This window comes from Rissa tridactyla, chromosome 2, assembly GCF_028500815.1.
Source record: "Rissa tridactyla isolate bRisTri1 chromosome 2, bRisTri1.patW.cur.20221130, whole genome shotgun sequence".
In the NCBI taxonomy this organism is placed as follows: domain Eukaryota; kingdom Metazoa; phylum Chordata; class Aves; order Charadriiformes; family Laridae; genus Rissa; species Rissa tridactyla.
This window is the reverse complement of record NC_071467.1, coordinates 112,767,306-112,792,053: the sequence shown is the minus strand read 5'-3', so window position 1 is coordinate 112,792,053 and position 24,748 is coordinate 112,767,306. Positions and strand designations below refer to the sequence as shown.

At 40.1% G+C, this 24,748-nt stretch overlaps 1 protein-coding gene across 7 annotated transcripts in view; it reads right to left on the bottom strand.

Moving 5' to 3' along the window:
- Positions 1–24,748, bottom strand: part of VPS41 (VPS41 subunit of HOPS complex) — a 112,149-nt gene that overhangs the window by 12,053 nt on the left and 75,348 nt on the right. For all 7 annotated transcript variants that reach the window (XM_054189919.1, XM_054189924.1, XM_054189920.1 and 4 more), the window contains 13 exons: positions 23,498–23,613; positions 21,853–21,909; positions 19,501–19,562; positions 18,667–18,748; positions 14,378–14,470; positions 13,747–13,874; positions 12,690–12,834; positions 8,281–8,322; positions 8,104–8,154; positions 6,704–6,841; positions 3,725–3,779; positions 2,000–2,140; positions 338–474 (listed from right to left, as the gene is read on the bottom strand). In XM_054189919.1, the coding sequence (XP_054045894.1) occupies positions 338–474; positions 2,000–2,140; positions 3,725–3,779; positions 6,704–6,841; positions 8,104–8,154; positions 8,281–8,322; positions 12,690–12,834; positions 13,747–13,874; positions 14,378–14,470; positions 18,667–18,748; positions 19,501–19,562; positions 21,853–21,909; positions 23,498–23,613 (1,247 nt within the window). The remainder of the gene's footprint in view (positions 1–337; positions 475–1,999; positions 2,141–3,724; positions 3,780–6,703; positions 6,842–8,103; positions 8,155–8,280; positions 8,323–12,689; positions 12,835–13,746; positions 13,875–14,377; positions 14,471–18,666; positions 18,749–19,500; positions 19,563–21,852; positions 21,910–23,497; positions 23,614–24,748) is intronic.

Sequence of the window (24,748 nt, the reverse complement as noted above, 5' to 3'; positions counted from 1 at the left end):
TGAAAAGTACTGCTCATGAGACTTTCCAATATTGGGCAGTCAGGCAGTATGAAATAGTGTGAATCACCCAAGATCTTTCCAGTTCTACTTATCCATCAGGCTTATGACAGCATGGGAGAGATTTAGAAGTGCTAGAAGACATCAAGGGAAGACGCTATTTGTCTTGACAAATTTCTACCCTTTTTGTTATAATTTTCTGCCAACCCACAGTGTCAATGACAGATGTCTGAACAAAATGAACAAACCTTCGTGAAAGCCATTTCTCGTGCTGCTCAGTGGCAAATCGGTTTTGCTGTCTCTCTGAAAATTACTATCGCAGGAAGAATGCAACATTTACCTGCAAGTTGTAGTCCTGAAGAATTTTCACTAGTGAGTCTCTCAAATTAGGAATCTCCATGCCTTCCTTAATGCGGTGGATCAAAAGAATGGGATCAACATGGGTTCCAATATTGTTCAACAAACCAGTAATAAAAGCTGTTAAAACCAAGAGGCAAAGAAATTAAGAAAAAAGTCCAGCAAAATACATGATTAAAGGATGCTTTGGTGACAAGCTACAGGCTCTGGATGATTCTATGTCAGTTCTCTACTAAGAGACAACACCAAGCCTCTTTTATATAGCCTTCATATGTTTTTTGCAGCTGTATTTACTCGGATACAGGCCTTTGGGTAAGAAAGGAAGCTACAGTTTGGCAATTCATAGAACTTCTAGGGTAGTCCAAAAAGGGGAAACAGTATCCAGCACAAACCCACAAGCAAATAATGCATTTCAATTCAATAAAATGGGCATTCGAGCAAATAGAGCCAGAAAATTAACTACATCATGTGACTATTCCATTCCCAGTTCCAGGGTTTAAAAACAAACTTTCAGCACTTCACTAACTCCAAAGTGTTTGTAAACATTGGTGAGAGTGGCACAAAAGAAGTCTTTTGATTTTTGAAGTGCATCTGGATAAACAAAATACTAGAAGGATTTGGCTTCCTTGAGAAGGAACTCAAGGCTGTGTTTTTTCTTCAGCTCCCAAAACTGAGAAATATATGACTGGAGTTGCCCTCCATATGGGCAGATGCTCTGCGTATGAGAGAATTTTATATGCTTTGAATCCCTTTTGCTCTAAAGATGTCATTAATTGCAGCATCACTTTTAGTGATGGACTGCATCTAAGTATGGGCAACTTGAGAACTCCTGAAGGAGTAACAGAAATTTTGGTTGCTTCTTCCTGTCAGAATTAGCGGCCAAGGGATGAAAAGATACGTATTCTGACACTAATTCTACAAGACATTCAATCCTTCGGAAAAGAGATCCCAAGAGAGACTTTAAAGCCTTGATTTAAAGCTGCAAACCTAATGGAGTAGATAGTTAAAATAGTTCTCTATTTCTCAGTCATATTAACTCTTCTGAATCTGCCTCCTGAACAAAACCAATGTTGCTTATGAGATTCTGTCAGTTTCTGATTCCATCTAAACTTTAAACTTGAGTAGCTAATCATACCATGGATGAGGGGCAAAATGCAGTGATCATTACAGATCTTACCTTTGTACCAGCAAAACAAAACAAATTAGTTATTCTACTGAGGGGTAGAAAGGTGTAGGTTCTTAAATTTTCAGAATTTCAAAGGGAAGGAGCTGCAATAAACATGCTACACAACATCCTCATCAAGTCTGCAGACTGTGTTTTGAAGCTGTCTAAAAAATAAAGCCTCATTCTGCCAAATTGAAAGCACCATTCTCCCCTTAATTTGTCATTAAGGACATAACTATGCAGAGCTTAGCCAAATGCTAAAACCCTAAGTACTCATTCTGCAGCATGCCCACATGCTGCCTTACTGGAAGTTTTTCTGCACAGTAGGACAGCTATGTCGTGCTCCACAAACCAGAACACCTCCCTGGCTGTCCATAAACACCATCACTAACATGCAAGTGGATAATTCAATCCTTTAATTGCAATAGCATTCTACAAAAAAATACACATACAAGTCTCCTGAGAAACCATCCCACTTACGTGGTTTGTCGATAGAATATAAAATGAGGTCTTCCCAAAGTTCTCCATCATCTTGTTCCTTAGCAAATTCAATAGCTTTATCTACATCTTGCAACTCTTCCATTATCATCTTCAAGGCACTGCGGCTATTACCCATTCTGCCTAGAAGGAAAAGAATATGTAAAGAGATTATAAATCCTAAATGCTTATCGATGCTCAGGGCTTTAAGAAGCTCTTTCAATATGAATTTTATAACTGTGAAGTTGCCTCAGTCGAACTCAACCAAGATCAAATCTAATCTAATCTGATGTAGGAATGCAAATCCCAGAGCAATCAGTATAACCCAAACATGCGCTTGGAGCACTTCACTGGACTAGGACCTGGAGCCTTTCTTAAGAATGTACTGGATCACATTAGGGGTCCTGAACTGCAGCAACATCTAAAATAAGGGGGAGCATGTGCATGTAAACCGTGAAATGAAATAAAGCGCCCTCATGGACACTCATAATTTCCAGTAAATACAGTGAAGCTTCACATGGTTCAAGAAGGACAGGGAACTGCTGGAGAGGGTACAGCAAAGGGCTACCACGATGATGAGGGGACTGGAACACCTCTCTTATGAAGAAAGGCTGAAGAATTTGGGTCTCTTCAGTCTGGAAAAAAAGACGACGGAGGGGGGATCTTATCAATGCTTATAAATACTTAAAGGGTAGGTGTCAGGAGGATGGGGCCAGGCTCTTTTCAGTGGTGCCCGGGGACAGGACAAGAGGTAATGGGCACAAACTTGAACATAGGAAGTTCCATCTCAACATGAGGAGGAACTTCTTTCCTTTGAGGGTGGCAGAGCACTGGAACAGGCTGCCCAGAGAGCTGGTGAGGTCTCTGTCTCTGGAGAGATTCAAAACCTGCCTGGACACGTTCCTGTGCAACCTGGTCTAGGTGACCCTGCTGTGGCAGGGGGGTTGGACTAGACAATCTCCAGAGGTCCCTTCCAACCCCTACCATTCTGTGATTCTGTGATACACCCATGGAAAACGAGAGGAAGGAAAAGGAAGAAATAGCGGAAAGGCTGAACTATTCTTTAAATAAATCCATGAGCAAATCCAACTCTGCTCTCAAATGGCCCACAAAACATTCTTCTTAGTAAAACAAAGATTGATGAAAAAAAACACTTTCCATTTGATTCATGACTAATATGGAAACATACATAAAAATCTTAGTCTTACATTGCCTCCCATTCAAAGGCAGATTCCCTGGCCTGCTGGGGGAGTTAATTTACAATTAATTTTATTAAAAAAAGAAAAGAAAAAAGGAAACATTAGCCAATCTTCCACTTGAGCAAAATATAATACTGTAATACTAAGCTTCTGAGATGTATTAAGAATAAAATATTTGTTTTATTTCTCTCCTCTCTTCAAACTGACAGTATTATTCTTCTCGGAGATTGTCTCGAAAATACTGACCCCCAACCTGCTCCCCATCGCACCCCAACACCTCCAAAGCCCCAGAAAAACACCAAATCAGAAACACGGTAACACAATATATGGAGTTAAGACATCATATGAATAATCTGTGCTTTGTTTTATTTTCTAAATCATGTTATTTGCTTCTACTGACTGCGTACCAACTTTGTCTTTGGGAAAGTGTGTTAAACGATATTAGACAATACATCATATATCTTTGCAACATAAACTTTATAACAAGATTAAAAGCATATTGTAATTTATCAGCATAAGCATTACTTACTCAGAAGATAGACTGTCTCTTCTACAAAGTTCCTCTGTTGGCAGATCTCAAGAGCCTGAATTTCAGGGAAGGGAGGAGGGAAAGAGAATACAGGGAACCATGTAACATGATATTTTATTGATCACAAATGCTGCAAGAGGCTTAAAGATATTTTCCCATGAAGTTGCATTACTCATTTTGACAGGAATACAGCTCCCTTAATATGCACTGTCAGGTACTCTGGCATTAATTAAGAGGAGAAACTTCATGGCGGTTCCCCCCCTTCCAAGATTAAATAAATACGGGGACAGGACAGGTATTTCGGTCTGTATTATGCAGATCTCTACCTTTAAATCTATTAAATCTACTGGCAACTTCTTTCTCCAGCTTCCAAAAGTTGGTTAATCCAAAAGCATTCAAGTTATCTGCTGTCAGGACTTGCTTCCTGTGGGTAGACTTAGGAGATCTCTAGTGATGGAGGTCTGCTTGACATTCATTCATAACACAAGACTATACATCTCCTCAGGATAATCACAATGGTTTTGGGAGGTAGAGAGTGCCCTCCAAATTTTGCACCAGTGACCTCCAAGAAGACAATACAAAAATAATCTAGTGCAAATATGAAAGAATAAGAAGGAAGCATTTCTTGTAACTTTGGTGTAAAGACCTGAGGGCTAAATACCACAAGCAGTTACAGAATCTGTGTGTAGTTGAAAAACACTTTAGCACAATTACCAAAACTACCAAACTGATTACCAATAAGTTTTTAGTTACAGAAAATTGTCAGGGCTGGTAAACCATAAACGATGCCATGCCTGCTTCCAATTTCGAAGCAGAAAGCAAACTCAAGATTCATAGCATTCCTGTGAAGACAACTGTTTACCAATACAGGCTTTCATACTTGGAAATCAAAACCGTAAATGCATAAGATACAGCTACAGCTAAAGATGTAGGCAGGAATTAACTTTTCCTTCCATTCTCAAATTATTTCAGATGAGCTACTATGAAGACTGGAGATACAGACAATGGATTCCAGGGTAGAGGTAAGTGAATTACCAACAAGATGCTTCAGGGGAATGAAGGTATGAATAATATTAATAAGTTATAAACACAGCTGACAGATTTTTTTCTCTCCACTTCGAAGTTAAACTACAAAGTCCTGGGTATTCAGTATTTCTGGATGCTGCACGTTTATTGACTGTCATGCTCCCTCTAGAGGAAAACTGGGAACATTGATACTTCTTTTTCAGTTCATTTTATAAAACATTTGCTAAACTGCACTTGAATAAAAGTGGCTTACCTTTAAAAAACAGGAATTATTTCTCCCTGCCAAGTTTGTAATTTCTTTAAAACAACAATTTGTTCAAATATCATCAGTTTTTGCAATTTATACGCTGCACTGGAATCTGCTTAACAGGGTCTGAAAATATTGGTAACTGGGAAATTCTTGATGACCGTTTTATTTCTTTAGAACAAAGATTTGCATTTGACAAAAAGTGTTACTATATGATACGTGTGGTAAGAGGTATAATTACAGAATTAGCAGTGACAGTAAATTCAACTAAGTTTTATACAGTGTTGGTACCTTTTCTCTCTTCTTTAGCTTCTTACTGAAACATATTAACATTTTAATTTAAGGTTAGAATGACACTTTTTCTAACACCCTTTTCTCTTTCTTCGGTGATCATGGCACCACACCTTCCAAAGGTTCACGGGTCTCTGACATATTGTTGCTCACAGCCCGTAACTTCAGCGAAGCAGTGCCAGCAATGAAATGCGCTTGCATCATTTACACACTGCACTTCTCTGCACCACCCATGACTGAAGACAGGTGGCTAGATCTGCAGTAATTAAAACTAGTTTGCACCAAAAGAGAAAAAGAATTGCAGGTAAGGTTTTATACGTAAACCCATGATCATGTAAATAATACATAAAGCAAAAACTAAGAGAGAATTAGAGAGTTAAAAACAAATAGTCCAACATTGTAGACAAAAGTCTCTGGACGGAAATCTCTCAGGCTCATTGACTGAAAAGACCAGTGAGACAACCTAGTTTTGTGCAATGGTTTCAACAAAGACCAACCCTGCAATCCTAACAAAGTATTTTCCAGTGTTTCCTACTGTTGCACAGTAAAGTTGACAAAAACATGCAAAACAGGAGAGGTGTCAGGAACAGTACTAGATCTCTTTAGAATGTCAACCATGCAAAATACAATATTACATTTAAAACTACTCCACTGGTGTCATCACTACAGTTGCATACAGAGAGGCAACCTTTCACAAAGTCTGCTCTGCTCGGCCATTAACAGCAACAAATACAAATAATAAAAAACCGACTGAATGAAAGAGGAAAATTTAAATTTCCATTTGATTCACTTTAATTCAAACAACAGAAAAAAACCAAGACTGCCTTTATTTTTTAATTTGACAAGAGCAAGCAAGGAAAGAAAACGTAAAAATGTCAAAGAAGGTGGAAACACAGTACTCTGAAAAACCCCAAGTCTACCAGTGGAAGCACAAAGAGAAAATACTTTGAGTTCTGCTAGTTCAGTGACTTGTTATATTGTGTACATTATTGGAAAGTAAGTTAGGACCTTAGAACACAAAGCTAGAAAATCTCCAGTTAGAGCTACTAATTTTTCAAGATCTAAGACTGACTAGTCCTAGATTTGTCAAAATGATCGTCGATTTCTTGCAACCAAAATCCGCTGTGCAGTCAGGCCAGGCACTGATGCATAGATATGCTGTAGATATGCATCAAGTGCAAATTCAGAAATTCTGCATTGAAATTCCCCACCGATTCCTGCCCTGCGAGCTGAGAGAGGAACGTCTCAGCTGTTGGCTAGCTCTGCAAACCAAACTTCTGCAGGGGATGGTCACAAACTCAAAGGATCCCTCCTTTTGGCAGCAGAGGGCAGCACCAGACACAGTTACAAATTCACAACACTACAAGCTATAGGCATGAAAATCGAGGACCTGTGTTTAGATTTTGGGGGCTTACCTTCTCTAGTGGACAGTGCGTGCTGTCTCTGAGAAATGGTAGTAAATTTGGACGATCGTATTCAGCATACAGGCTGATCTGTTTCTCATGATATCGCTGGCCTTTATGGTGGTCTCTCTTGAAAAGCTTGTGCAAATACTAGGAATCAAACGAGACAATCAGAACTCAAACCCACTTAGGTAATATGATTTGTTCCCTGCTAACAAAAACCTCCTGATTTTCTCAGGAATGTGATAACATACACCAAAAGGCACAGAGATTAAATCCTGATTCAAAAGACTGATTTTACATTTTTCTGAAGTACCCTCATCACAGCAATCTCCAAAACCAGCTCTATAAAACAGGTTTTCAGCAACAGTTAAGAAACTGTCCTTGAACCTTCAACGAAACTACTCGATTTTGAGTTTTACAGAAAACTTTGGACAAATGTGTGAAATGAAGTATTTTGGTTATCTAGATATGCTTGACCATTAACAGATAACTACAGATCAAATTTTTACCACATGAAATGTTTTAACCAAAGCACCTAAAAGTACAGATACTGGGGCAAAGCTCCTTCTCTATCGATGAGCACAGAAAAGCCTTGAGAATCATTTGGAGACTCACTTCTATGCAAAGGGAAGCAGGCTTCACACTGTGAAACTGATGCATCCCTTCCATAAGCTGACGGTCATTCAGTCGTCTTTGCAAAGCTCTTGGGCCGTGGGCTGCACACTTCACAGAGCTGCTTCCTATAATCAGATCTCTAACAAATAAACCCGCTCTCCACCAGGTCGATGCCCTGAGCCCGGCTTGTGCACAGCAGCAAGTTAAACTTCCCTCTCTAATACAGCCCAAGCCCACGGTTACACGTTACGTATTCCACTGACAGCATGTTCAAACCAAAGAGGTGCTTTTGGAATAGCAATGTGGAACCACAGCCTTACAGTGATATTGTAATTCTGCACAAACAAGAAGAATCCTGCAGTGTATGGGAGTCGCAGCTCTAGAAAGACAAGCAGTTCACTCTCTATGGATCAGCAAAACATTGCTTCGGAGTTGCACCCAACATCCAGTCCCATTTTTGTGTAGGGAAAAAGAAGGGATACAAGCAAGAAGTAATTGACCAGAGAAGACAAGCGTCTGCAATGCCACAAGGAGTACCTCAGGGTATGTTAACAAGTAAACGGTATGTTATCAAGTTCTCACACATGCACATTTAAAATTTATTTTACTATTGTAAAAATGCTATGGCCATGTTAAAAAATGGATTAGCAAAAGTAGCCACTTTGGCTCACTGATGATTTATGACATTTTTGTGTCATGTGCACTTTGACAGGACAACCTCATCTGTAAAAGATATGCCCAGAGAAGAGTTTATTCAGCTCAACTTGAAACCAACAGAATATGGAAATACTTACCACATGCTGTAGCTCAGGCCTGTTCTCTAATTCTTCAACAACTCTGTCAATCTGAAAGAAAATAAATAAGACTTAACAGATCAGCAAACTTGTGATGAACATCACATTTACAGGTCTGAAAGGATGAGTAATACAAGCAAGCATTGGACTGCCATGCCATAAACTTATTATACTCACGGAAATTTTATCTTCATTATCCAAAAGCATGTCTACTGCTTTCTAAAGTAAAGAAAGAGAACCCAGTTAAGAAACAGGTACACACGCTTTCCTCACACTCCATATAGTATTATGTTTGTTCACTGATGGGTATCAGATGAATATTGCAGACATACTCTTTTCAGCAATAGTAATTCAGGGAACAGTTTGCATAACATCAGCGTTCCCCGACAGCACAGCATTACAGGAGAACACATCATGTATTCTTCCAGAATACTTCTCCTAAGTTTCCACACTAATAACAATCAGTGTTGCGCGCTTGTATTCCAGGTGAAGTACGCCTATCAAATCGTGGGTCACTGAACACCACTGTCAAATGATGTAGAAATACTATTTGTCCCATTGCAAAAGGGAACTGCAGGGTGATGGCTGTATAGGAAACATACGACTCAACTTGCCTTACAACTGTAACCCTCCAATCTATCTGCACACCGATACCGTAACACAAGCAGACAAGACCACGTAAGCAGAATGGCCACTGGGATTCTGCTTCCTCTTAGAAGAGCAAACTTTGCTTCACATTCAAATAATACAAAACCGTAGATTCCTGATATGATTTACTCTATTTAATAAAAAAGAATTATACTCTTTTTTCCCCATGTAGTTTAGAATGGGTACACCAAAGATTGTCATCTTTGGTACAGATGGCTGCGTATTTTAGCTCCAGTGCTTAAACCATCACTGCACTGAAAGTGCAGATCTACTTGGTTTCTTCCCAAGGATCATACCAAAACTCATTTGCTGAGGTTTTATAGGCAGCTGGGAAGAAAGAAGATTGAATTAATTAAAAAACATGTACTACTTGTTTTTGGAATTAGGTTAATAACCTTGCAAACTTTCAGAAGCTATAAGAAAAAAAGTATTTGTGGGCACAGGTAGTGTTTTCCTCAATCCTCCCAGTAATGGAAGGAGACTGCAGAAGAAACAAGCAAGCCCAGGATGTCAATACCTGGCTCAAGGACTGGTGCCTCCGCCAAAACTTTGGGTTTTGAAACCACGGAAGAGCCTTCTAGAGACAAAGTATGCTGAAGCCTGATGGGATCCACCTGTCCCGATGAGGAAAAGGCACCTTTGGGCGTAAGCTGGTGGGACTGATTGAAAGAGCTTTAAACTAGAATCAACGGGGGAAGGGGATACCAACAGGTATCACGGCAGTAGGCAAGTCAAGGGTTGGCATGGCATCACCTGAGGGTGGCAAGGCTAGCGGGAACATTTACACTGCTCCAGGGAGCATGGGGGGCTCAGGAGCATATCTGAAATGCTCGTACACCAATGCACACAGTATGAGAAAGAAAGAGGATGAGCTGGAAGCGTTGATTAGTTCCCAGAGCTACAGTATCACTGGTGAGATTGGTGGAATGAGTCCCACAGTTGAAGTGCTGGGATGGAAGGCTACTGGTTGTTCAGAAGAGATAGGCAGGGCAGGCAAGGTGGAAGTGTTGCAGTGTATGTAAGGGAGGTTTGATTGTACCACCCTTAGAGTTAGCGATGATGCGGTTGAGAGCCTCTGGGTGAGGATCAGGGGGATGGAAAACAAAGGAGATGTTAAGTGGGTGTCTACTACCGATTGCCCAACCAGGATGTAAGGACTGATGAGTTATTCTATAGGCAATTAGGAGGAATTTCTGGACCAGCAGCCTTATGAGAAATTTCAATTTCCTAGACATCATCTGGGAATTATCATACTGCTGTGAGAAGCAGGTCTTGGAAATGCCTGAATTTTGTAGGAGATAATTTCTTGTCCCAAGTACTCAGTGGGCCAACTAGGAAAGATGCCCTCCTTTGTGACTAAAGAAGGACTCATTGGGGATGTGATGGTAGGTGGATGTCTTGGCCACAGTGAGTGATCACCAAATGGTTGAGTTTAAAATTTTCAGTGCAATAAGAAAAAAGAACAGCAGAGTTGCTACCCTGGATTTCAGGAGAGCAAACTTTAAGCTACTCAAGGAGCTACTTAGCAGTGTCCCCTAGGAATCTGCTTTTGAGGGCTTAGGGGTCCATGAGTGATGGTCAGTTCTGAAGAACCACCTTTTAAAAGCCCATGAGCAGGCAATCCCATTGTGTCCTAAGTCAAGCAAGCAGGGCAGAAGACCAGCTTGCATGAACAGGGAATTCTGCTTGGAAGTCAGGAGGAAAAAGAAATTGTATGATCTCTGGAAGCGAGGTCAGGCTTCACAGGAAGAGTACAGAGCTATTGCTCTTATACGCAGGGAGAAGACATGAAAGACCAGCTCAATTAGAGTTGAAACTGTCCATGTTGTTTCAGATAATAAGAACGGTTTTTAAAACTATGTTAACAGCAAGAGGAGGTCTAAAGACAACATTGGACCAATATTTGTTGAAGATGGTCACCTGACAAATAGGGAGGAAACTAAAGCGGAGACATTCAATGTTTTTTTTTGCCTCAGTCTTTAATAATACTTATAGACCTTGGGCTGCCTGGTACCCTGAGTCAGAAGACCATAACTGTCGGAACAGTGACTTTCCATTTGTGGACGCTGAAATTTTAAGAGACCAGCTGTATCAGTTGAATGTTCATAACTCCAGGGAGTCTGATAGGATTCATCCCAGAGTAATGAAGTAGGTAGCAGATGCTATGGCAGGACCCCTTTCAATCATCTACAAACAGTCTTGGGACGCTGGGAAGGTCCCGGCTGACTGGAAGCTAGCCAATGTCAGTCAGATCTACAAGAAGGGCATGAGAGAAGACTGAGGAAACTATAAACCTGTTAGTCTAACCTCAGATCCTGGAAAAATTATGGAGAAGATCATACTGGGTGCTATAGAAAGACATTTAAAGAATAATGCAATCATCAGGCACAGTCAACATGGGTTCACAAAGGGAAAGTTCTGTTTAACCAATTTGATATCCTTCTACAACAAGTTCACCTGCCTAGTGGATGAAGGGAAGGTGGTGGATCTATTTTTTCTGGATTTTAGTAAGGTTTTGATACTGTCCCTCACAGCATCCTTCTGGACAAGTTGTCCAGCTGTGAGATGAGTGGGTTCACAGTGTGCTGGGCAAAGAACTGGCTGAACGGCACAGCTTGAAGGGTTGCAGTGAATGGGGCTACATCTGGCTGATGACCAGTCACCAGCAATGTTCCTCAAGGCTCAATTCTAGGGCCAGTTCTGTTGAATCCTTTTATCAATGATCTGGATGCAGGAGTTGAATGCACCCTGGGCAAGTTTGCTGATGATACTAAACTGGGAGGTGCTGTTGACTCTCTCAAGGGACAAGAGGCCTTGCAGGGGATCTGGATAGACTGGAGCATTGGGCTATGATTAATGGGATGAAATTTAACAAATCAAAATGCCGGATTCCTCACATCGGATGGTGTAATGCCAGGCACAAGTATAAATTAGGAGTCAAGTGGCTGGAGCCCTGCAGAAAGGTGTCTGGAGGTGCTGGTTGACAGGAGGCTCAACAGTCAGCAGTGTGCCCTAGCAACCAAGAGGGCAAACCCCATCCTGGGGTGCATCAAGCACAGCATAACCAGCCAGTCCCAAAAGGTGATTACCCTGCTGTATTTAGAGCTGGTGCTGCCTCACCTTGAGTATTATGTGTGGTTCTGGGCCCCACCATTAAAAAAGGATGTTAAGGTCCTTGAATGCATCCCGAGGAGGGCACCAAAGCTGGTGAAGGGGCTGGAGGGCATGCCCTCTGAGGAGCGGCTACGGACTTTGGGCTTCTCTAGTTTGGAAAGCAGGAGGCTAAGCAGTGACCTCACTGGTCTCTGGAGCTTCCTGAGGAGGGAAAGTGGAGAGGAAGGTGCTGGTCTCTTCTCCCTGGTACCCAGTGCCAGGACATGTGTGAATGGCTCAAAGCTGCATCCATCAGGTGAGGCTCAGCCTTGATGTGAGAAAACATTTCTTTACCAAGAGGGTGGTCAAACACTGGAACAGGCTTCCTGGAGAGGTGATTGATGTCCCACGCCTGTCAGTGTTTAAAAGGCATTTGGACAATGCCCTTAACAACATGCTTTAACTTGGTCAGCCCTGAAGGGGTCAAGCAGTGGGACTAGATGGTTGTTGCAGGTCCCTTCCAACTGAAATTGTCTATTCTATTCTATTAATTGACTGCAGTGAAAGAAAAGTGGCAAGTACATTTAACATGTGCCTTAGAATAAATTCACTGCCTCCTTTCCATGGCTTATTAATAGCATTATTTGATTAGAAATGCAGAAAGAATATAATCATGAAAGTCTACTTGAGAATCACAGCAATGATCTTGGATCTGGTACACTTCTCACTGTGAGTGAGACACAGCAAACACTCTCTGCCTCAAAACTATCTTTAGCTCATTTATTTTTAATCTGTTAAAATATCTCTAGTTGAAAGTGAATATAAAATCATTAAGATCACCATACCTCTGAATCAAAATCCATGAGCAGAACAATTTTGTCTCTGATAGAACTGAAAAGATTGTGCTTGTGGATCAACTGGAAGACGTCTTTATGCCTCAGAGTTAGGTAAATTTCTAGGGCTCTGCCATAGCGCTGGTCGTAGGTATACCTGATAAAAAACCGTATTGTAATACACGTGATCTTACATATCTAAGGGTAGGAAAATTACCTATGAGAGAATATATAAATGTATTCTATGATGTAAAGCTTGTTAGGATGCTGGTTGATTTGATGAATATCTAAATAGTTGCTGTGATTTGCTTTTCTTAAAAGGAAATAAACCACTGGGCAACACTAATTTTATCTCTGTTGATATCATCCACTGCATTTGTGTTCTGACCTGCATTTTCATTTTCCCATTTTCAAGCCACAAGGGAAGCCACACAAAATGCTAGCTTTTCTATTTTTGGAAACTAACTGGAACTCTCTTCAGAGGTAAAAAACTTTGTTGTCTTAAAACTTTGGGGTAGACTGTAACACAGCAATAGACAGTAGCTTCGCTTTCGTCAAAAAAGCAGTATGAAAAGAACTTGACATGGGAATCAGTCTGAGAAAACCAAAGAGCTTTATGCTTGTACGACGTAGCCTAGAACCAGATCGGTTTTGGCACGTTTTCCAGCCACATACTTCCAACCATCCAGTAAACATAAATATACCACTTTTGAAATAGTGGGGAAAAAACATTTTATTTTCCTGTGGGTAATTCTCAAATGCACACTTCACAAAGGACACTTCCTCTGACAGCATAAAAGAGGAATGCTAGCTATTTGCTTTGGAAAGAGGAGTAGCAAATCCAATCTTATACTCTACTCTTTGCTTTCATACTTGAGTATACACTTTATAAGGAAGAGAAAAGAATTGCTAAGCTGTGCAATCAGCAGAGTGGAGAGCAGAGAAAGCTGATACTCTGCAGACTGCCGCAAAGCAGATATTTATAAGAGATTTAGGCAGATATTTATAAATTATATAGTATACTATTTCAAGCTTACTTTTTGTAACAGGAGTTTAAAATTGTACTCACAATTCTGCAAGTGTTCGTAGCAAAGTCCTGTTCTGGGGATCTTTCTTCAGGTGATCCACTACAGCTTGAACTATGATTGTGTTGTTGTAGAGATCTCCAGGCCACTCTTTTATCAGGGTTGCAAACCCCTAAAAGTATAAAAGATTGTAACAGAAACAGAAAGAACTGCCCAAGGAACATTTCAAAACATCAAAGCTTCAGCTAAGCCTCTGAGATGATACCTGCTGTGCTTCACCTCTAAGCCACTTTTACGTGCCCACAGACATGCACAGTGCAGAACACAGATTTTCCTTCTGAGGGCAATGTTATTAAGATTCATGAAGCTGGGTCTCTTTCAGGTGCTGTATGCTTTGTGCAGCACCTCAACCGCTTGTGCTACAGTAAACAAACTAAAAATAATAGTATTAATAAAAAGTAACCAATCTCACAGCATTTGTGTGCTCTGAAGAACATCCTACCTATTCTTTTAAAAATCTAAACCAAAAGTCATCTTTTAAACCTTTTCATTATCGTTGAATTGTCCACTGAAAATCTCTTGGAATACAACAGGGAATTGCTATCAGAATTCCACATTGCTGAGGGTGTTTTGCTGGCAATAGATATTACACGTGGACATGTCAGGCTGCAGTACCTCGTAGTCACTCTCCAAAAACTCATGCAGGACCATTTCATAGATCAGAGGTTTCAAAACTGGATCCCGTCTGGGCAAGTAACGACTAATTGCCTATAGGAACAAAGAGGACAAAGCATCAGAAGGGGAATGACATGCAACATCCTGGTACGCTGATGATACAAAAAGAATTATTGTGAAACAAAAAACCAAAGCTACATGCAAAACATAGCTCCTGGTAAACACTGGAAGCGCTGTACATTCATATTTGTAAGCAGTATCCTGAAGTTATTTACTTCAAGATTGCACACATTGGAATTGCATTACTTATCTGGAAGATTTTTCATTAGAAAGATAGTGGTAAGATACTAGATAGAATGGGAGTATCAGCCATTGCACTTAGAGAAGTCTGAATATTTACTGCTAGTCATTTAGAAAATAAAACCACAAAAGACCCCTCAGAAGAAGGTAGTTTTCAAAATCTGTTTTGTCCAGTCTTGCTCTTACATCTTGTAAAAAAGGTATAAGCATTCATCAGCTGAAAAATGTGTACTTTTGATTTATGACTTGCTGAGGTCACTAAATCTTATGAAGAGTTCTGTTTTGCCAGCTATTTTTACATATCCAAATTAAAATTAATTTGAGAATACATCTCTCCACGGAAAGGGTGAAGGCGTGTGATCTGTTGCTCTACAGGAGGTGTTAAGGAACTGCATTCTGGCAGGCAGGAGATGAAAACCTGCCAGAATGAATCAGCTCATACCCCGGAATTTCAGCAGAGCATCTTATTAGCACTATTATTCCATGCAACTAGAGGCCAAGGTTATTACCGCCTGCCAAAATAAACCCTATCACTGCCAGCTGTGCTGGGACTTTGGGGTTTGTAGCTGAAGGCCCAATACTGATGAAATCTCTCCAAACACTCAGAGATGTTGCCTGTTGCCCGCTAATGGCACATGGTGCACTAGCATTTTGTTACTAAAGTTGCATGAACAAAACAGGAGAAAAAAAAAAAACCTCACTACATCTTTTTTTTTGCAGTTTTAACAGACAGCAGTGACTATTCACAACAAAGTCTCCTAGTATGTAAATCAAAACAATTGCCTAAGTTACGTATTTCATGAAAGTCTCCCATCTGTAGGTGAAAAAGGAGGTAAAAATAAAAGACCAGTAAAAAAAGCATTGTTAATGACTTTGCAAAAATTAAAAGTTCATTGCTCACAGGAGACCTCTTCTCTCCCCACGCAGTTTGAGCTTGGCCAGTCATTGAAATGTAGCGTGCTGCCAACATCAGCTCCCACCGTCTGTCACAGAATTTAATAGCTAACTCAGGACACGGTCTTGCCAGCTGCCCTGGGGAATCACATTCCTGACCCCCTCATAAAAAAAAGCCTCTTCTGGCCATAAAGAAAGCAAGCTGGACATCAGGCAGAGACTCAAAGGCAGAGGATGTTCTCCAAAGGCTGTTTTCATGCCCACCTTCTACCTTCCCGCCACCTCCTCAACACACAGCCTTGGCCAACAGGCTTTGCTGCAGCTCTTGGCTGCGGTTCGGCCTCACGGTGAGCTGCGGAGCAGCGCAGCTGCCTCCTTGTGTGGAGGCCAGGCTGCCTCGGGAAGGAAACCTCTCCTGCCCCAATTCCCATTGCTTTGAAGGAAAAGCACAACCACCTCCTGCAGTTTGGCCCCTGCACTTAGCAAAGGCTAAGAAGCATCCAAGTTATTTTTAAGCCTAGGCACAAAGGTGAACTAAGACCTGCACTGGAGGTTACAAACCCTTCCTGTTTTATTTTCAAGCAGTAGCTAAGGAGTGATGTCAGACAAAAAGCTCCAGAATCAGGATGCCTTTGTGTCAGTTCCTGAACCACATGGTGAAAGTGACTTTAAATAAAAAGAGGATACTATAAACAAAAATATTTTCTTCTTACGACCTGCTTTCAGACTTTTGATCAATAGGTATAAAGGCAGGGTATACACAAGAAAGTCCATATAAAAGTTGACGTGAAATAGCATAAAACATCTCACCAATAAGCCCAAGCCACAATTATTTATTCCTCAGCGGATACTTATGAGATGAAAAAAGGCTGTCTGGATAATACTGCTCTATGCTATGCCCACCACAGTCAGGTGAAATCTTTCACGTGTCCTCTAGCCAACGTTCGGTCATTAAAGATTGCTGCTGCTAGCTGATCATCATGCCCCCCTGCTGAAAGTTAATGCTATCACAGCAGAGTCAACAGAATGGAGCACATCCCTCATGCCACAAGGGCCAGCACTCACAGAGTTTGGCATCTTCCTCCAAACCCACCTTCCTCAGCTGTTTGAACTGAGACATCGGATTTTACACTGAAGTAACTCAAGCACAAGCATGTAACTCCATCAAGCCACTGCTGCTGGAGGAGGAGAGGAGCAGATCATTGCAAAGCTCTAAAATCTTGAAAATGCCATAACAAGGTTTGCTAGAGGACATTCACCGAAGAACAGGAGAGACATCAAGAACAAAATGCAGCCTCTGGTAACCAGGCAGGACCTTCTAGTACAGAACACTCAAAAAACCCCTAACCCCACAAGCAAACAAACACCACACTCATCCCACAGGCTTTAACGTTGGGGTATTACTAATTAGTCCCTCTGCAGGAAGGGACATTTAAACCTTTACACTGCCACCTCAGTTATTGGCAAATCACGTTATATTGGAAACATCAGATTTCAGGCAACTGCTTCTATGCGGTGCAAATTCCTTAAGAAAATTCCCTTTTGAAATACACTTTGTCTCCAAATCTCAAACACAGTCTCCTCATCAGGGCTTAAGGTCGTTATAGCCCAGTTACGCTATTGTGTTTAACACCTACTGGTTGGGTAAAGGGATAAAAATTCCAAATAGCATGCAGATGACCCCAAGCATCTCAAGAACCTCTTCATTTAGATCTGGCTTCATTAGGTTAATCCTTTATGATATGCCGGTATCTTTAGGAACACGGGAAAAGTTGCCGGCAACTGCAATAGTAAAATAAAAAAGGCATCTTCTAGAACTGCAGCTTGAAGCTGAATAATGTAACAGACTGCATCTTATGTTTTTCTAAGTCCACTTTGAAGGGGCTGAAAACAACCAACTGTTTAGAAAGGCAGTAATTTAGCAGAGATGTTTTTGCAGCAAACCTGCAAATATTTTTATATTTTACAGTCTGCTGGATGACATAAGTGGAGACAAGAAAAACATCCATTCCAGACACTTGCATCTAAAAAACCAAAATAAGCCATAAGGACTGAGAAGCACTGTATCAAAATTTCACTTGTAGCTGCACTCACGGCCTTTATTGCATTGAAATAAAGAGACAGAAACATGAGATTTCATCTTCCAAGGTGGCAAAGAGTGCACTGAACCACTAAAAACTCATACAAAAGGCAACGCTGTTCTCGCACTGGTGTGGCTCTAAACCAAAAGCCAGACATTGCTGAAAACCGTAATGCTGAAACACTTTCGCTCTTTGAGCAGAATTAAACAGTTCAAAACCAGCAAGGGACTGCATGCTGTGAGATCTTAATAATATGTCCTTTTTGGCTCATTGAGTTTGAATAGGAAGACATAAAATTCAGAAATAAACGTAAACGCGTTACCAAAGGGAGTGTGCATAATGTTTTCTACTGGTTTGGCACTGACAGCGCTATAGTCTTACATCCTGGGCAATTTATTAACTGAGAATCTCACATTAAATGTGTACCATTAAGGTAGCTGGTTTGCGACCAGGGAAAATACAAGACAGTGCAGACTGCTCCTCTCTCTTCCCACCATTTCTAGCACGCAGCAGAGGTGCTCCCTGTTGCTTTGCAATTTAACTGTTGTTTGACACTCAAAGCTGTGGCTCTGTTGCAAGGGACTTGGATTTTCAGGAAAGATTGGCACCCACCGAGGCTATTTTCCTTAAGAGTCGGGGTAGGATTTTTCAGGATGTACTGGAGGGGAGTAAAAAGTAAATGGGAAAGATGTCTTTAATTTAACTGTGAGCATCTTTGCAAGTAAAGGCCTTGGGGGTGGGTCTTTTACCTGGGGCCTGTCAACAAGTTAAAAACAGGTTGCTGAGTATCTGGATGAGCTATGTCTCCAACCCTGTTTTGAGGCTTGTTAACATATACACATCAATCTGAAAGACAACTGTACAACTAGAGATCTGGGGCAGAAAATTCAAGGGCAGCATTGTATCCCGCTACCACACTAGGGACATTAAATGCAACCCTTTAGGTACTCGGTCAAAACATGCGGGAAATACAGTGTGCCAATTACTTGAGTGCAAAGACAGAAATTAACTTACCTTAAGCTGACCTATTTCTTTAAACTTGTAAACTTCAAATTCCCAGAGTTCTGTGTTTTTGCCAAGAATTTTCTGGCACTTTCTGGAAGGAAGATGAAAGGGGAGAGAACAAAAGTGGGTACATAGAATAATACAAATGTGACAGCATTACTGCAAGGATTTCTCTCTTCTTTCTTCTCCCTAACAGGACACCTTCAAACGTGACTTATTTTGGCAACCACTGCTTCAAGCAGAGTATGCCGAGTACTCTTCCTTTCAGATCTTACAGTTTTGTTGCATCCAGGAGGACTTAACTGCTTACTATGCGTTCAACCTTATTGATTAGGGCCATAAGAGCTTTATGAGTGAAGTTTTTAAATCCCATCTGAGGAAAACTTAAGCACTTAGAAAGATATACTTACACATACATAAAAACACAAATCTTAGGTAATTTCTGATCCTTACTTTAGATATCTGTATTTGATATTCTTGTTTACAGCCACGTAACCACAAATTATTTTCTGATGGTCTTACATGTAATGATACACTAAAAAACTTAGATTATCAACATCCAAGAAAACCCTCAGTTTTGAAAATCTAGTGTGACTTTGAAAAATCAAGGCTGACTTTCAAAAAGATATATGTCTCAATTCTAGTTAAACTTTAGAAAGTTTACAGTAACTTTTTTGTCACTACAGGCGAGAAAATACAGGGCACAGTAATACATCTGTATGTTTTGAAACTTCAGAAACTCCATAACACACAGAAAATCAACATGACAAAATACTTCAAAATCAGTAATTTGCTTTTGCTTTTCCCCCACAGACGCAAAGAAAATCTTTAATAGTAAGTTACCGGGCAGCCAGGTCATACTCTCCTTTCTCCACTAGGTGATTTATATAAGCTAAGCCAATGTCCTAAAGGGAATAAAAATAAAGAATTAGTTATAAAAATTTGGAAGTCAACTGCTTGACTGCCACAGTAACTATCATTCCAGCTGTATGCACAGGGCCCTAAATGGAGACCCTGAGTTAGACAACGTGCTGACAGAACAGTCAACACAAAATACCTGCCTACACCACTCTTGGCTTCAAATTATGATGCTCTTTTAAATAATTCTCATAACCTGATTGACGCTGAGAAGACTGTGCTACGTCTACATATTGTTCAAAACACATAGCTGATCATTCAGTGCTTGCATTTGTTATCTCAAAAAGAAACCCACCAGCCATTGTACGAGACACGTTCTTTGTCAACACGAAGTTTGCAGGGGGGAAAAATGTTGGTTGAGAATATGAATCCTACTGCAGGAATTACCAAGAATTTAGCAAGATTATTATATTTTATTATATACAAAATTGCCCTTTTCAAGAGTTTATCACGCAGGTCTGCTGTAAAATTGTTCTGGTAGGTGTTTAATATATTAAATTTTAGCAAAACAGCCACACCTCTGCTGTAATCTCAACACTGGTGTCACGGTCAACACAGCCCAGTGTACCGAGCACAGAACTTAAGAATCATATCAATTAAAAGCACATTTTATTTATTTTTTTTTAGGGAAACAAGGCTGTGCAATGAAAAATAAGTCATTGTTTCCTACAAAAATAAACACTTGGGTCTTCTCAGGCACAACATAAATGTTTTGATCAATATCAAGGACAGTACTGAGCAGAGCAGAATATCAACAGAGATATCCAACAACTTCAATCTACTACCAAGTTTTTAAAAAAAAAAAAAAAAAAAAAGAAATCATGCACATACACCAGATTTTAGGATTTCATTCCACTATAGGAACTACCTTTGTATTTTCAACCTTGCCATTGTCAATAATGAAGATTTCTGGCAGCCTCTTTCTCTGGTGGGCCAGCTCCCCGGTGAGCAGAGAAGACAGCATAAGGAAAGGAGGTTTAGGCCTGTGGTTGTTTAGGACCCTTGCAGTTTGCTCAAGAGGCGCAAAGGGGCAGTGATCACTACTGCAACCTAAAAAATCTTCAAGACCACCAGACTTGTCAGGTGGTGTGAGTGTGGTGTCACTGGTCTGATCGCTGCTGGGCAGTGAGAGCATGAGTTGTTTTAAATCCGTGTACCACTAATCCTTCACTTAGGGCTTGATGAGGCTTTTCCCCTCAACACATTCCATGGCTTTTGCGTTAGACAACAAACACTCAACAACTCTGCTTGTATATACCCACACTGAATTTCATCCTAGTGGAGCAAATATCTGCTGACCAAGTGAAAAGCTTTTGTTTGTTTGTTTGTTTTTCTCCTAGTGTATTGCCAGGACCTCCTTTAAGAATTCTTTACATCTTTTGCAAGGGTCACAGAGCAGCTAAATCATACAAACTCTGCGATAGGTGATGGCATGCCATTAGGTCTTGATTCAACTTCTAGACTACACAAGAAAAAAAGAATTTTTAAGACATACTGATACACAGTGTGCATATTATAGCAGTAATCTGGCTAAAAAATAAATACATCTTCTAACACACTGTAATTATAAACAGACTTCCATTTAAAGAAGCAGCAGTATTAATGAAACACCAATGTGTTCACATCAAGGTCAATTTAAACAACAACAACAAAAACAGCTAAAATTAGCGATGCTTTTATGGCTATTACATTTTCCCCCTTTTGTCTTAAACTTGATACCCTTTGTTGCTCTGTGAAGGGACTATAAACATAGGAAATAACTATAAAGGAGAAAAGGAGCTTAACTATGTAAAATAATGAGAATTGCAAAGCAACATGAGTGCGCTAGATGGTGAAACTGCAACTGAATTTCAACAGCATTTAAAAGGTCTTCCAATAGCACCTTTTAAACTCCTGCCAAAACCCTGTCACATGTACAAGGTAGAAGTTAGAGAAATGTGTCACCCCCACCCAATCTCTAATATTGTAATACTGTGTGTTACTTGAAACAACAGTAAATTTAATACAAAACAAAAAGCAAACAAAACCCCTATCATCAGAGAAGTGTAATTCTCTTCTTTTTAATGTCAATAGCACCTTCATAAAACCCAGATCCTTTTGTGTTTCACACACTAACATTCCTGTTCTGCAGCTGAAACCAAGAAATTGAATGCTAGTTGGAGTATGCCTAACAGCTATTGTCTGGTGCAATACAGAACAGGGAATGTATTTGTAGCATCTCACAGCATTCTAAAAGAAATCAGATACTTTGCTTTGAATAGAAGTTTAGAGACTTACCAAAATCTTGTGCTTTTTTATGGTTTTCTGACTGATCTCGGCTGCCATCAAAGCTTCCTATATTCAAAAAGTAGAAAGCAGAGATACTACCAAAATATACAAACTTTCAATACAGAAAGCTCTAGAACTGCATAAATCAACTATTTTTCAGAGCAGGGTGTTTGAAGCACTAGAATTTTTAATGCCATGGTTGGATGAACAACTTTGAATTCATACTCAAACCAAAGCAGTTAACCAAAGAGAAAACTACTTTTGTTTCCATCTGGGTTCACTCCACATTAGTATATTAGGATCAAATCGCAAGATTACAACGAAACAGACAATGCAATCGCATTGGATCATTTTCAAATGAGAACCCTTCACTACCAACACCTGTGAAAAAAATTTTCAGGAAAGGGGGTGGGGGGAAGCTACCTTTTACTTCCCCAGCCCAAAAGTCTACTCCAGTCAGACTGATTTGTATGTAAGTGCAATTTGCGGTTCTTCTACCTCTTTCAAACGTAGGGAAACAAAGCTGGCACTTTTACAAACAAAATGAAACCTTTAACATACAGCACAACACACAAGCTATCTACTACCTTGAATGGCTTGCACAAAGGCACACACACAGCTGTCACTTGCAAATTACTGGAGTCTTCAGGGACCAAATGCTGTGATTTACATAAACTGCAAAACTGCACTCATCATATGAGTTTGCTATTCAGATGCAAAAGCATCCACAAGGATTTAAACAAATCTGCATGAGGAATATCATGACTGCATTAACAAAAGGAATACGTGCTGAATGGCTTTCTCGCCTTTTTTTTTTTTGGTTATAATGGGCATCCAACAAATAACACATAAATAAGAATTTGCAAGTTACTTTATGCATCGTAACAAGTGTTGCAAGTCACTAACGGCAGGACATCAGAATCTAAAACACTGGGTGCATGCTGATATTGTCTATAAGAATTTATTGTTATTGTTTTAGGTGTTTAGATATACATGCTTAAACATACCAATATTTATGCAACCAAATACCGAGCTGCTTTTTTCCAAGGGATCTGTATACCCTTGCTTTTTAGTATTGCCTCTGCTTTTTTTGTGAGTAACACTACTCCCAACACCAACACAGTTTGAGCCCACATGATTTTACTTCTAAAAGCTTCAACACCAAAGGCAAGTAACGCGGAGCAACGCACAGTACCCTAACACAACCTTCTCGTTCTACAGTGGAAGTGATATAGAATGAGAAAAATCTAATACTGCCCACCAAGTCCATTTCCCTTCCCTCTTTAGTTGGGATAGATCTAGAAAAACATCCACGTAGCTCATTAGTTAACTGTTCTCCTGCTTTAAAGCCAAACCCCAGCTTTAGTAATTTTCAGTGACAGCTAACACATTTCATATCTGATGCTGAGAGCAGCATTTGCAGCATCTAATTCAGCTACCTCACTTGGGTGCAATTCAGATGAGTTGTTTCAGTAGGAAGACTAATTCTCCAGAGAGATGGAGAGATGTACGGTCAACTCTTACCCTTCACAAGCATTTAGTCAATGACTGTAGGAACAGAAACTATCCAATCCAAATGACCTAGCAAAGTTCGTCATCCCACCCCAATTTCCAAACCAGGAAAGCCTGAAGGAAAGAATGTTGTAAAAATTACTTCGTATTTCTTCTTTTCAAGGAGCCAGTCAATGTGGTCATCTTGGTCCCGCTCTTTAGCCACAACCACATCTCTTGGGCTGATGATATAAAAAAGTGATTCACCTTCCGAATACTCTGCAAATGCATACACAGTTTCATTATTATTATATTTTCCTTAAGTAAAGCCTTGCTTTTTAGTACACCCTTGAGGGGAATTTAAAGAGAAGACACAAGGAAGACAGCAAGGCTACGCCTGCAGAACATGCATGTTTGGGAAGCTGTATTCTCCAATAAATTAAAACTGGTTTAAATGGCAAAATAGCTTTCAAAAAAAAATTCACTACAGCTTATTGCAAATTCTGATTCATCCACTATGTGTAAACTTTATGATGGTTTAGAACACATTATTATACTTTTAGAGGACTATTACACTACATAGCCTGCAATAAACTTATCCTCCCCATCAAGGTCAAGGCCATCAAAAGCATAAATGATAGATGCCATAACCCCTGGGGACACAGCACATCATTACGGCAATGCATTTGCAATGCTATAAGTTAAGGTTATATGTATAATGCATTTGCTTATACCATAAGCCTTTATTTTTGAGTAAGCTCAAAGTAAAAACGTACTTAAAGGTAAAATCAAACACAAAAGATGACTGTTCAGAATAGTTATTATTTCCACAGAACCCATGAAGAAACACCATCAATATTTTGTAGGTACGGGAAAGAAAACCATTCCCCATCCGTTATCTGTATCTATACACGCATACAAATACACTCCTGAACTGACGAGCAATTCACAAAATAATGCTTGTTTTAAAGCCATCCAAAAAAATTTAGACTTGTCAGATTAACTGGAATATTCATTAAGCGTAGAAGTACAACTGTGGGCATCAATGTTCTGCTTAGGGACATGTATAAAGAAATCCCAATTCTACTGATAGCAGCAGAGATGTTTTGGAGATCAGGAGCAGATATACTATATTTCTAGTGGCTTAAGGGCATTGATGTACACAAAGAGGCCTGCCAAGCCTATGATTTGAAGCATGCTGCCAGAGAAGATGCTTAAAAATCAGAGTAACGGATTTTAAAAGCCAGAAGGAATGTTTCTGTATAACACAGGCTGTATAATCTTCACCAAGGAATTCTGCATCAGCTTTGCCATGCATCTTTCTGAATGACAACACATATATCAGAAAACCATCCCATCTTATTTAAAAGACTTGTATGTATTGTGCCAGGGCTTAGTCTCCCTGCCTGTTACA